The sequence below is a fragment of the Coffea arabica genome, chromosome 3e, assembly GCF_036785885.1.
Source record: "Coffea arabica cultivar ET-39 chromosome 3e, Coffea Arabica ET-39 HiFi, whole genome shotgun sequence".
Lineage (NCBI taxonomy): Eukaryota > Viridiplantae > Streptophyta > Magnoliopsida > Gentianales > Rubiaceae > Coffea > Coffea arabica.
In genome coordinates this window covers 21,054,282-21,068,867 of record NC_092315.1, presented here as the reverse complement: position 1 = coordinate 21,068,867, position 14,586 = coordinate 21,054,282, and the positions used below count along the sequence as shown (strand labels likewise).

Here is a 14,586-nt window from a genome sequence, read left to right as displayed (position 1 = left end):
TAAGAAGGGATTAATACAAATTAAAATAATAAAGAGGCCAAGGGAGTTAATTGTAATCAACATACATATAAAACCAGTTGATTTTCCACATATTAATTAGTTACAAACTTATAATAATATTATTATTAGTTATATGTATTATATAATGTATATTAATTTATGTATTATAATTAATATTATCAATTATACTAATAATTATACATGTTTACTAATAGAAATTATTAATCAGTTAGACTAAATTTACTAATACATTTATACTAATATATTTAATTAGTGAAAATTTCTTATATTCCATTCCGAAAGAGTCGACAAACCAAATATCAACTATAGTAATGATACACATTCCAGGTGCTTGAACCAAACAAATGTATTAGAATGAATAACCTCATTCCAAACCCATGATATCCAATTCCGAATCTGAATCCGATTCCGATGTGCGAACCAAACGCCACCTTACTTTTATTTGAATGCTTTGATTGATTCAATTTCATATTTATTTTTATTTCTTGTAATTATTTATTAATTAAAGCGATGCCTTGACCATTTTATTGTTTTGGAGGGCAAATAAGTAATTTCGTTTCACTAAGTCACCAATTCAAGGGAAGTACACTCTAATCCTTTATTTTGATTTTATTTGACCCTATGTGCCCCTATGTGACTTTATGTGCGTTTTTGCATGTTTTTTTTTGAATGTTTTTATTTCATTTAATTATTTATTTGCTTTATTTGTTTAATTTTGTATATTTATTTTTAATTATTTAAGAGGCATTTAAATGCCAAATTGTAATAGTCACTACAAGAAATTTGGTTATTAGTGACAACATTTCCTAGTGACGAAAATTAGTCGTCACAAAATGGGGCCCATTAGCCACAACAGGAAAAGTTGTCACAATTGACTGAAAGGAGCAAAGGCATCAGGATTGTCATTACAGTTGAACTCCCGCCACATCGCGCCAAACTACATCAGCGACGACTATCTAAATATTGTCAGTAATAATTCCGCTTTCTTTGACAACTTGGTTGTTGTTGTCACTGATAATAATGGAACTAGTTAGTGACAACTTTCTCTTGTCACGATCTGATTTAAAATATTTATATACTATAGCAATTGTTATTCTGTATTTGCTCTCTAATGAATTTTTTAATTGTTAGGAACTCAAATTTTGTCATGTAAATTAATATTAGTGCAATAATTTAAAGTGAAATTAACCATTTGAAACAAATCATCTCTCCTTATTATAAAATAACAAAACAAAATTCTGGAGTATTGGGCAAAAATAATGGAAAGAAAGATAAATAAGTTGTAATTTAGTTCATAATTTTGAGAAAATGATATCAATATTAATATCGGATCAACTATTTGATGTCATAAAAAAATTAACTATTTGAAGCAGGACCAAGGTGCATTTACCACTTGTAGTATTGCAACATAATTTTCTCACCCATTATGAATATTTTCACAAAAATATTTAAAAGTAGCAAATAATAATATATTAGTAAAATATTATATGTACTAAAATGTTGGAAACTAAAAAACTTTGTTTGAAATTTTGGTACTGAACAAGTAAGGGGGAAATCTAAAGAATTGAAATTTTATTCAAAGTCAATAGTCTGAGGAGAGGCCGGAATTGATATTGAACACTTGGTGAAACCAACCATCGGTGGTCTTGTTTATTCATTCACTCTACCGAAACATCACTACCAGCCAATAGCCAACACTTAGAACCAAATAACACTACTCCTCATCTCTGCCGAAACATCTCCTCGCCACCTCCTAATTGATCTTGGCTCGGCAATGAGCAAATAGAAGACTACATTTAGCAGCAACTCTCTACAAAAAAAGGTATGCCGATTCTCTTTTTTCTCCCTAATTTTCCCCCAAATGTTTTGCCCTAATTGTTTTTTTTGCCAAAAATTTCAGTCCAGTTTTTTTGGGTTTCATTTGATTTATGGATGGAGTCATCTCCTACTTTTGGATTCTGCTTACTTGTGGGTTTTACCCTTATTAATTTTTTATCAACATTTTCTTGTACAAGATAAAGGGCTTTAGTGGGATTGGATTGTGGGTATGTATGGGTTCGTAATAGGCTGAGAAAGGCAAATGTAATGTTGTATTTTCTGTGACAGTGGGACTGGAAGAGAATCAAGAGGTGATTTTGTGAAATTTTTGTGAGCGGTACGTGTGAGGAACATAGCTAGTAAAATAGCTTTGAGTGAAAAGGGAAATGGGAAATTGTGATTGGGGGTATGTTTCCTAACCCAGTGAACAAAACCCATAGCCCGAAAGTTAGGAACTGGGGTCCTTAAACTCGTCATAGTAGTCATGCTATTAACCCAAATTTCTGAGACCTCATAACAGTTCCAACTGCTGTATTTATGTCTGGCACGCCCAATGTTATACCACCTTTGCATCATCCAATACCTCAGAAATTACATACATAAAGAAGACGCCATGCTGTGTATTTGTACTCAAATACTGTATTATAGATCCAGCATTAATTAGTCAAACACTGTAGAATTTCACAGATCATACACATAGGAATATAAGAGATGGAACAATTTGGAAAACTCTGATCATTCTTGTTATTAGTACTATACTGAATGAAGTCATAACAATGGTAGCAAGAATCCATGAACTGTGACCTTGCATTAGGAGTTATAGCAGAGCTATAACTGAACATTTATAAGATCAGCTACGTAGGAAGTGCAGTTTCACAGCATACTACTATCAGGCATATAAGCCCCCGCGTGAATGGTCCAGCGGTAGCCTCCTCCCACAGGGACCGAGAGGTCCCGAGTTCGAGTCTCAGCTCTGCTGGATTCCTCCGCACACTTAACGTGCTAGGGTCAGGTTGGGGCGCCAGGCCCGGGCCGCAGGGGATTAGTCGGGCCCCGTAAGGATTGACCCGGACACCCCTGTGTCGACAAAAAAAAAAAAAAAAAAAACTATCAGGCTTATAAAACTTCTAACTGGACCTAAACCCAGAAACCAATAAAATAACTTCCAATCCAATCTCCACTTACCTAATAAATAAGTTCACCACACAAAAATAAAAACATAAAAACAAAACTCTCAGAAGAATATAAATTCTAATTGCCTCTATACCAGAACTCTAATTCTTGATCTCAAAAATAATTCAGACCCTTACCTCAAGGTGGGTCAACATGTCAATTGTGGCATCAAGGTCATAATTGTTCGCCTTATAGGCATCAGCAAGAGACTCTTCTGATACACTAGGATTGGCCTTATAGTGTCTATTTTCACAGTCGTGGAGAATTAAAAGGGATTCAAATTCCAGGTACGAAAGAAGAGCTCCTTGAATTTCGCTTACTTTTTAATGGTTCTGAATTTTATATATATTAAGTTTCAATATTACAATTTCTGGTTTCGACTCGTTCCAATCTTTCTTGGATCTCTTTCTCTGTTCCTCAATTAACCAGGGTTCTCTTCGTTATTTGAGTTTCTTGAACTGTTTTTTGGGTTTTTAGGAAAATTTGGATTCTGGATTTTGTTTGATTTCATTTGGGTATTGACCTTGACTTGATGCTCGTCAAATTCCATAATTTTGTGGGCAGTTTAGAAACAGAATTAACAGAACTCAGGAAAATCTCATGTATCAAGAAATCTCCTAAATTAATCAAATGATTCCATCCTAAAATCACTCTTTTGTCGAAGCACACACTAATACTATTCATCACACCTTGCGCACGAAACTGGCATGGACATGCAGTTTAATATGGATGACATGGTTAATATCAAGGTCACCATGAGCAAAAGGGAGGAGTGTTAGGGCGTATGTAGAGTGAGAAAAGAAGAGGGGGAATTTGGACTTGCAGGACCATCGGGAAAGTGGAGAAATGTGGTGGACGCAAGAGTGATGGAGATGGAGGGAGTTGGCTATGGGAAGAGGAGAACTTGGAGGGGACAGGGGAGAGGCAGGATGGAATGGGGTTTATGTCTGATTAACAAAACTATCGGTTTTCTTTTTCAGAATATCAGAAACAGAACAGACAGAAGTCTGTAAATGTGAAGTTACAAACGTCTGTAATGTTAGAATTGTCTGAGTAGTAGTTAGATCGCAGACACTATGAGGTTGAATCTCACAGATGTCATCCTAACCGGTATATGCAAATATTTTAGTATTTAGATAATTATTCCCAACATTATACAATCCAAACCTACAAAATATGAAAGTTCTTTTCTTGATTCATTTGTTATTGTATCCACTTTTTTTAAGTCGACTAAACAAATGGTAGCAGTTTTTGAAAAGGAATGTTGACGAAAAAAAAATATTTAGCAGAAATGAGTGATGTTGTCATCCATGGAGAGACGATAACTGCAGTGGTTAAAGAACATTGAGGCTGAAAGACACAGCGTACACGGGCATAGGAATGATGAGTCAAATATAAGGAATGGATAAACAGGAGGTGCTGGTTGTCAGTTTCCTACCGAAAATTGAGCGGTGATTTGTCTGTAACTTATCACAGAGTTACAAACTGTCATCAGCCTATTTTCCATTTTTTTTATTTTTATTATGAGCATTTTAAAACTTGTGTTTGTTGCATTTTTTTTGGGATTATTGCTTGATTTATTTATTTTTCATTTTTTATTTTTTGATTCTTCAGAGGCTTAAGGCCAATCAGACACTAACTAATCTAGAAAAAGCTACCCCTGTGACATCAGCATACAGACACTTCCTAAGAGCCTCTGGTGGTTCATCTAGAATCTTCAATCCTTAAGCTCATCTTCGCCAGCTCATCTGCAGTCATATTTCCCCCTCTCCATGAATGTGCCAGCTTAATATCCCAGTTCCTTGCCATCCCTGCCTTGATTTTCCTGATCAGGTTAGCATGTGGAGTATCTGTGTTATGTTCCTCAATACTTGACAGAGAGTCAGTTTCTAATTAAACTTTCCTATAACCTTCCTTCCATGCTAGCTCAATCCCATGAATGATACCCCAGAATTCAGCCACTATATTACTAGCTGTGCCCAAATTGCAGCAGAATCCCTTCCTCCATGCCCCCAGTTCAGCCCTTATAACTCCACCTTCCCCTGCATTGCCTGGATTTGCGGCCAAAGCTCCATCCACATTGACTTTCACCCAGCCCGTGGAAAGCTTTTTCCTGCTGATGCTTTTCCATTCCACTTGCTCACTGCCAATTCGTCTCTCTAATCCAGATTGTGCTTGTCTTGCCAGCTCTAGCAGAGCTCTAGTAGATTGGTTGCACTAATTCTCAATCCACCTTTCACATTTAAGAAGTTTCGAGCTGTCCAGGCATGATATACTACTTATTGAAACAAAATATGTCAGTATAACTTCTGATCTATCCCCATATGTTTCATCTTTAGATTTCAGTCAATCCATTCTTCCAAAGTTTGGCTTCTGAAAACAGACCACATCGATTTGTCTACCAACTGCTTCCATATGTTTTCTATCCAGTTACAATCTCATACTGCATGCAAAGTGTCTTCTGTGTTTCTGAGTAAGTGGGTCTTTTACCAGCAGTTTGCATACGTTGCTTTCTTTTTGCCTGATTAGTGAGCAATGTCCCATGCCTACTTGACCAGACCTGTTTGCTTCCAGATTCTCTTCCATCTTCTGTGTTCCCCTTCCCTATGCTCTTGAATGTCATTGGCCACTTGATAAGCTGATTTTGTTGTGAATTGTGCCCTAGGGTCCAGTCCCCAACAGAGCACATGAGGATTGTTGCTTGCTTTGATGATATAGAAATGTAGATATGAGCACTACAAAATGTGTATTTGGGAAGTGTGAATTAGTTTCTTTGATAAGATATTCCTACGCCTTTTCTCTTTTTTTCTTAATGCATATCTACAAAATGTGTAGATATGCTCTTTTTTTCTGCGTTTCTGAGTAAGTGGGTCTTTTACCAGCAGTTTGCATACGTTGCTTTCTTTTTGCCTCATTAGTGAGCAATGTCCCATGCCTACTTAACCAGAGCAAGAACTGCCAACGTCCTGGACCTTTTTGCTTCCAGATTCTCTTCCATCCTCTGTGTTCCCCTTCCCTATGCTCTTGAATGTCATTGGCCACTTGATAAGCTGATTTTGTTGTGAATTGTGCCCTAGGGTCCAGTCCCCAACAGAGCACATGAGGATTGTTGCTTGCTTTGATGATGTAGAAATGTAGATATGAGCACTACAAAATGTGTGTTTGGGAAGTGTGAATTAGTTTCTTTGTTAAGATATTCCTATGCCTTTTCTCTTTTTTTCTTAATGAATAGGATATGACATTTGATTAGTCATTTAATTTATTATGTATATTTTTCTTTGTTGTGGGAATTGTAATATCAAGACCCAGAAATAGTTTGATAAGGTGTTGGGCGATCACATGATCACAAAATTCCATGGTCATACGTGTATTTTAACTTATTAAGGGTGTATATATGTAGAATCCTGCAATTAATTGAATAGGATTATGCTTAGGTACAAAACTGTGATTTGTCTATCTTTGATGCATAAGTATTTGTTGGTGCCTTTTGGTTAACGTTTTTTAAGTGCATTTATTGAGCCCTGGAGGGGGATAAAGCTAGGTGGAGCGAAAAGGGTTTTCCATGAGATGGGAAATGAAAACTATTAGCCCCACACGAAGTTTAATTTTTTTCTAAGTGGATTGGATGCAGAAAGTAGGTTTATTGATTTCGTTGTTTACAGTTTTCAGCTGAGTTTTCCGTCAAGATGAGTTTCTTTATTAGTTCTGATTACTATGGAGATATGGTATGGTGTTGTAAGTTATTTGATGGTTGAAAATGTTTTCCCTCTGTAGCCTCTTGATTTGGAATTTAGCTTACGCATCTGAGATTGATAGTCAGCTTCACATCCCTGAAAAGTTCAGAGTTCTAAGAGAACCTTTGCAATACTTATTGGTGTTATGAACCCGCATTCAAAATGATTGTATATGATTTATGTGGTGATCGTGGTAGATACATGAAATATGGACCTATTGCAGGTTTTTGAGCTTTTTAGACATGTCACTGGCATTGTATGCACATGCTCCTCCTCCTTTTTTTATTTTTTAATTTTTTTAAAGAATAGGATATGAAATTACTGTATTTGTCTGAATCGATCCTTTGTGTAATTTCAGCATAAAGAGTTAATCAAAGTTGAGAAACGGGATAATTGCAAATAGTGTGAGGTTCAGCAATGGTGAAGCCCAAAATCGCACCATCGATGCTATCATCAGACTTTGCCAATTTGGCATCTGAGGCAGAGCGCATGCTCCACTGTGGTGCTGATTGGCTTCATATGGACATCATGGTACTAACATGCATCATAACGTCAATATAGGCTTCTATTGTTTCAAGCCTTTTTTCCCCCTTTTGGCTATGTTCTCTTGAACATTAGCATTAAAATTGGATAAAAGTAAGTTTGAACTTGAAATTCTGATCTGTGGCTTTGCAGGACGGGTAGGTTGGATTTCCAGATGATGAAGCCATCACTTCAAACCATAGAAAAAAAAAAAAAACTTCATAGTTCTCTTAGTACTTCAATAATTTTTTTAGAGAAAATTTATCAAAACGTCCCTCATATTTTGCAAAATAACTTTTTTTTATCTCACTTTTAAAAATGTAATTTTACGTTTCTTATAAATTCACATTGGTCAAATTTGGTCCCTACCTAGATTTTCGACTAGTTTTTTGTTGGAATCCAGCACATGCCTTGCACGTGATCATTTTTTAGAGGCAAATTTGTTAAATCAAATTTCACATAATTTGATTTTTTTCGCCTCTCATATTTTACAAAATAAATTTTTGCGTCTCTTACATTTCAAAAAATGAATTTTTCCGTCCTTTACATTTAATAAAATGAATTTTTTCATCTCTCATTAATCATGTGTGCGAATAATTTCTTTTTTTTTTTAAACTCATATATTATATATATATATCTATTTGATTCACCTGAACAATATGAATAGCATGGAATATGTGTATTTGATTTCATCTACATCTTATTGTAGTTGTAGATGAAATCAAATACACATATATTACATGCTATCTATACTTTTCAGGTGAAATCAAATAAACATATATATATATATATAAAAGTTTTTAAAAATAAGAAAATACTATCACACACATGATTAATTAGGGATGAAAATTTTTATTTTGCAAAATTTGAGGGATGAAAAAATTTATTTTGTGAAATGTGAGGGACGAAAAATTTCATTTTGTGAAATATGAGAGACTATAGATCAGATTATGTAAAATATGTTTGACAATTTTACCCCTAAAAAATGATCATGTGCAAGACACGTGATAGATTCCGGCCAAAAACTAGTCGAAAATCTAGATAGGAAACAAAATTGACCAATGTAAATTTGTAAGGAATGTAAAATTACACTTTTAAAAGTAAGGGACAAAAAAAGTTATTTTACAAAATATGAGGGCTGTTTTGAATGATTTTCCCATTTTTTTAAACTGATTTTAGTTGGAGGGCCATTTGATAGAGCATCTGATTGCTTTTGCAGACATTTTGTCCCAAATCTTACAATTGGTGCTCCGGTCATTGAAAGTCTGAGAAAGCACACTAGGTAAAATCCTTACTTTTTATATCCCTTTTAATTAATTAGTTTCAAATTTAAAGCTGACTTCTGCTAATTAAATTTTGTTGGTGATTTTGATGGAAGACTGTTGTAATCTTCTCTTGTAGTGCATATTTGGATTGCCACCTTATGGTTTCAAATCCTCTTGATTATATTGAACCTTTTGGGAAGGCCGGTGCCTCGGGATTTACCTTTCATGTCGAGGCATCAAAAGGTAAACTTTTTTTTTTCTTTTTGGTGCAATCTATATTCTCTGGTCACATTTTTGTTTTCCTTTTAGACTTTAAATTGAGGCCAAACTCCCACAATTTTTCCAGATAATTGGCAAGAACTTATCCAAAAAATAAAGTCAAAAGGCATGAGACCTGGTGTTGCCTTGAAGCCTAAAACACCAATTGAAGAAGTTTATCCACTGGTACATGTCTTATAAGTGTATATCATTGGATTGTACTGCTAAAATTTTCATGTTTCTTAAACTCTTTTCTCCTGTTACCTTTTGAACATGCGCAATTTGGAATTACTTGATAATGATGAGTTGCCATTTGTTTATACAGGTTGAAAATGAAACTCCTGCGGAAATGGTTCTTGTAATGACTGTTGAACCTGGATTTGGTGGGCAAAAATTTATGCCAGAAACAATGGATAAGGTGCTGTACTCTGACACTTCTATCACATGTAGGTGGCCATCATCTTTGCCCTGTTTATTTATTGACGCTGTAGTTATCAACTTGCATTTCAGGTTCGCGCACTTCGGCAGAAGTATCCATCTCTTGATATAGAGGTGATTTTCAGTTTTTTCCTGCATTCTCAATGCTTTTAACTAATATTATTAGGATGCTTATCATCCATTTTCTTACTGAAGAACACCCAATTCCTTCAGTTCTCTCATCCCAGGCAGAACAAATTGAACACTTCTTTTTTTCTTTTAGCTAGTTTTAACAGTCTCAATTTGGTGTTCTTTTATCTTTCTCCCGTAATAATGTGAACTGTTTCTTGGCTCATTATCAGTTATTTGTCTTGCATACGATTTCTTATTAAACTGTTGAGTTAACCTTTAATAGAAAACTTGAAATTTGGACTGAGTTCTTCTCAATTTGGACGTCTACTTCAATTTTATGCAGGTTGATGGTGGGTTGGGACCTTCAACCATTGATATAGCAGCTTCAGCAGGAGCAAATTGTATTGTTGCTGGAAGTTCGGTATTTGGAGCGTCCGAGCCAGCACAGGTTATATCCCTAATGCGAAATAGCGTCGAGGAAGCTCAAAAGATCAATTGAGATTGAGACACCGAAAAATTCATACAGTGATTGAGCAATCATAAATAAACATATCTGCATGCTGTAGCAATTTCATAATAAAAACTACGTGTTTGACCACTCTTCTTGTATACTGTGTTCAGATTGAACATTGATATGTGTGGCTTTTTTTTTTTGGGTCTTTGGAAGCAATATGTGAGGCGTTGTTGTATAATGTCAAATATAATAATTGTACATTGATGAGTTTCTCTTATTTTTCATGCTATGGCTATTGTCAAAAGGGTTAATTCCACTTTGCACCTTTCAGCTTTGCCTAAATTTCCATTTTAGTTCATAAAAATGTAACATTTTAGTCCCTAGACTATAAAATTGGTTCCACTTAAATAACATTTTAGTCCCTAAACTATTATTAAAGGAGTGAGACAGATTTTATGTCCAAGTGGATATACTTTAGGGATTAAAGTGGAACAAATTTGATACTTTAGGAACTAAAATGGACATATTCTATATTTTATGAACTAAAGTATAACAAGTGTCCCATTTTAAGGTTTAAGGGCCAAAGTGAAAATTTGAGTATAGTTAAAGTGTGTAAAGTGGACTTAACATCTGTTCAAGTATTTTAATTAGATGAAGATGGATTTCACAAATTAATTGCTCATTCTAATCAAAATTACATTATTTATAATTTCTCTTATCCAAATACTCCCCAGCAAATGGTGCAACTGAACTAACATCAATATATTTCCAATAATATTCGATAAATCATTTCAAGCACAATTGCCCTCTTCATGTTGGGCTGAGGCTGCTTATATTGTGGGGGACGATTTCAATTGTTTTCTAAATATAAGTGTTGGATGCAATTTATGTGTTCCATGGGGAATGAATGACTACAATTACAAATTAGTAATTGAAAGCAACGCAGCCTCAATAGGTCAACTAATAAGCAGTACGGAGGACTCAGAGGATTACAAAACAGAAAATTTAGGGGGAAAAAAAGAAAAACAAAAAATCTTAAAAACATATAAAGGAGGTCAGTTCAATTAATTCAGATTTTTCATGTAAGTTTTCTTATTTATATGAGAAAAAGCTTTAGGAGGTGTGTTCTACAGGTTTTTGTTGTCTTTGTTTTGTTATTTAAGTAAGAGTTGTAATCATGTGTACATTCATCCATTTACTCTAGTTAGAGGACAATCAATGATAGGTAGCTCATGCACTCATTGTCACCATTTAGTGAAAAATGGTGACAATTTTCAGGATTGCAAGACAACGTTTGGATTGCCATTTTCTAGAGTTTTTGTAAAAAAATGTACAGTAGCGATTTAATATATGTGAGGTAAAAAGGTGATTGAAAAATGTGTTTATGAAAAAACGTAGCCATTTTTTTTTTGGTGGAAAATGGCTTTTCAAACAAGGCAAATGAAACATAATATTTTACCCGTTAAAATGCTACCAAATTGCAATAGGATGTATAATTTCCAGTTTACATCTCGTTTGTGAGATGGACTAAAGCATGTACACATCATAAATGATATCCAAGTTTGAGAAGATTATTTATCTTTTACGGTCAAATAATAAATTTATAGTCCAATCCTTCTGTGTCGTATTAGCTTGTTTTTTCTTTAAAGGCACCAAATAAGTAGTAAACCCAATGTTATATTTTTAGTAAAAAAAAAAAAAAAGTAAGTTAGATGTGCAAAAGTATTCGAATTCAAGAAATGGGTGACAATTTCAAAAGATTAATAGTTGATTCACTTTTCTTTTTTACTGTGCTTATTTGGTGCCCTAAGAAAAAACCTTTGTTGAAATCTTATAGAATTATTAATTTCTTATCTAAATTCCTATCCAATGATCGTCAAATGTTAAAACATTCCTTTACGATACTTACGGATATGAATAAGCAAAAACAATGAGATAACTAAAATTTTCTAAATTAACTGACTCAATAGATACAAAAAGTAATTAAGAACTTCCTATAAATGAATTCGGGAAGGGCTAAATCCACACCTCTCCATACTAAATCCACACCTTGTATATTTATTAGACTTATACCCTTAGATTTTAAATTTATTTGTCGCTTCTTGTAGTTTCAAGAAACATATAATTATATAATAAAAAAGAAAAAACAAATGGTTACATTGTAAAAGAAAATATTTTTGAATATTTTACACGGGCTTAAGAACATTTAGTCATTTAAAATTTAATTTAGCAATCCAAAATTTTCAATTACTAATAAGCATGTAAATAAAAATGTTCACATATTTCAATTCCATAAAATTAAAATCAAGCAAGTTTCAAGGTGAAATATGCAATCAAATTGACTTCATACTCATATTTACCATTTGATTACATTTCAGTTTTAAAGAAAGTTTAATTAAAAAAATTAGTAGGTCATAAGAGGGAAGAGAAAAAAATTAAAACAATGTTAGAGAAACATAAATTTTGGAACAAAAGAAACAAGAAAAGGAATTTCTATATAAGGCTTAAACAAAGATTTAGGTATGAATTTTTTTCTGGCAAATGATGTTACTATTCCTTCTATTTATTACATAGCAAGATAATTAAATATTATAACAAAGTGTTGATTTAATGCAAAAAGGTCAATGGCATAAGTGTCTAATAAGTGTATAGGGTGTGGATTTAGTATGTAAGGGTGTAGATCTAGCCCCTCCCAATGAATTATTCAAAAAAATTTCAGTAAATTCCACAATGGAAAAATTGTAGCTTTAGTCCCTAATGGTTAGCTTTTGTATAGCTTTAGTTCTTAAAGTTTAAAGTTTAAGTAAAAGCAAATCCGATCCTCAATGTTTTAGCACTTGTGCAGTTTTAGCTCCTAAAGTTTTAGCAAGAGCAAATTTAGTCCCCAATTTTACCAATTTGAAGCAAATTTAGGACAATTGATGGATTTTTTTTAAATATTGATGTAATCAATCACGTGCATATAGAGGTTTGTTGAATGAATAAAAAAGAAGCAAAATAGCAAATAACCTTGGACAATAACAATAACTCACACAATGGCACGTTAATAACTAATTAACCAAGAAACAAAAAAGAAAAAGAAAATTTGTTACCTTTTACAAAAAAAAAAAATTAAATATTATAATTGTTTGCTTAGGTGCAGTGGGAATTGAGAGTATTACAATTGGGTGCTTCGACTAGTTTTATTTTTTTAGTTTAAAATTTTTGCTTCTTTTTACTAGTTAAAAATTTTTCTTCTATTTACTAGTTAATTAGTTAGCATGTGAGTTATTAGTTCTTAATTTTGTTGTCTAAAATTAGTTACTATTTTGCTTCTTTATTTTGAAATTTGATTTAATTGACATATGACTAGACATGACTAATTCATTATTAACATTATTGAAGATATTCTAAAAAAGAACTTCTCTCGTTGCTTCTCTTCTTCTCCAATTTCTATCTACTTCTCCTCCTCTCAGAAGGCCTTCTCTTTAGGAGGGAGATCATGGTGTGGTCTTCCTCCCATGGATTTTATTCTATTTTATTTTTTTAATAAATTCTCTCTTATATTTTATTAATGAGAGTTCTCTATTTCTCGTAAGGGCTCCTAATGAGAATTTTCTATTTTCTTAAGAGTTCCTAGTGAGATTTTTCTATTTTTTTTCTTATGTTGTTGTTAGATTTGAATTTATTTCAGATCTGATTGTTAGATCTAAAATTCTTATACTTCTTTTGGATTGAGGGATTTGACAAAGAATTTGAAATCCACCCAAATAAGTCTAGTTGTTTGGATTATTTAAGAGGTTTTTGAATTTGTAATTCACCAATTATCAAAATACATTTCAAACACTATAACAATTTGAGATTTATGATTTCAAATACCTTCTAAATAATCTAAATAATTAGAGGGATTAGAGAAGATTTCAAATCCTTCATCAAATCTCTCAATCCAAACGAAACCTTAAGATCTGAGTATATTTTGACAACTTTCATTATCATTATTAGAACTTAAAGCCATTGATTAGTATATTTGGCAATTGTAACATGCCCTACAAGGGAGTTGCAATGATTGTCTTAGGGAGCTGCAGTTCACTGTCAAGAACAAATTCAAAGAACTAACCAAACCCAAGAAATAAAACCAGATTGTGTAATCTCTTCTATAGTAAAAATAAACTTTTTGACAAGATAAAGTACACATTCGGATCCACAAAAATAATAGCTTCCTCAATAAGCAAATAGTCATGTCTACAGTACAGAAAGGTGAAAAATGTGTTCACTTTGAACTATCATCTACTACTCAAAATAGATAAAAGCATTAAATATAGTAGTTTTTTAGCACTCAATAGTATCAATAATTTATTCTAGTTTGTCCAATTCAATTTGAGAGTAATATAACTACCACTATAAATGCATTTCTGAGACAAAATGCTCCATGTGTAACAAGAAATCCAACATATTATGGTTATTACTATAACATGAGTATAGTAACCACTCAATGAATTTCCTTATTCTAGGATAGTTTGTGTCTATTTTGACACCATCTCCTTAATCTACTAGAACATTAAATCAGTGGTTCTTTAAGTTCTGACGCTAGAAATGAAAGGAAGAGGCCATCCTTATAGGATTTCAAGAAGAATGGTGAGTAAACATATGATGAGATGAAATTGACACGCATATCATGGGGTCATGACACGTCTTGCTCAAGTGGTGGTGACACATTTTCCTAACATTTTGTCAGGTTGTGAGACACGTGGATGGATACTTGTCAAAAGAAGGAATGTGGTGACAAGTTTAGGTATTAACAATTTGGTTCTTT

At 33.3% G+C, this 14,586-nt stretch overlaps 1 protein-coding gene across 1 annotated transcript; it reads left to right on the top strand.

Moving 5' to 3' along the window:
* The first annotated feature begins 1,600 nt into the window (after nucleotides 1–1,600).
* On the top strand, nucleotides 1,601–10,110 carry LOC113736640 (ribulose-phosphate 3-epimerase, cytoplasmic isoform). Its single transcript, XM_027263699.2, has 9 exons — nucleotides 1,601–1,843; nucleotides 7,105–7,277; nucleotides 7,422–7,426; nucleotides 8,488–8,550; nucleotides 8,670–8,776; nucleotides 8,880–8,977; nucleotides 9,117–9,209; nucleotides 9,302–9,343; nucleotides 9,684–10,110. Exons 2-9 carry the CDS (start codon nucleotides 7,164–7,166, stop codon nucleotides 9,837–9,839), a joined length of 678 nt encoding a protein of 225 aa, XP_027119500.1. The 5' UTR covers nucleotides 1,601–1,843; nucleotides 7,105–7,163; the 3' UTR covers nucleotides 9,840–10,110.
* The last annotated feature ends 4,476 nt before the right edge of the window (nucleotides 10,111–14,586 follow it).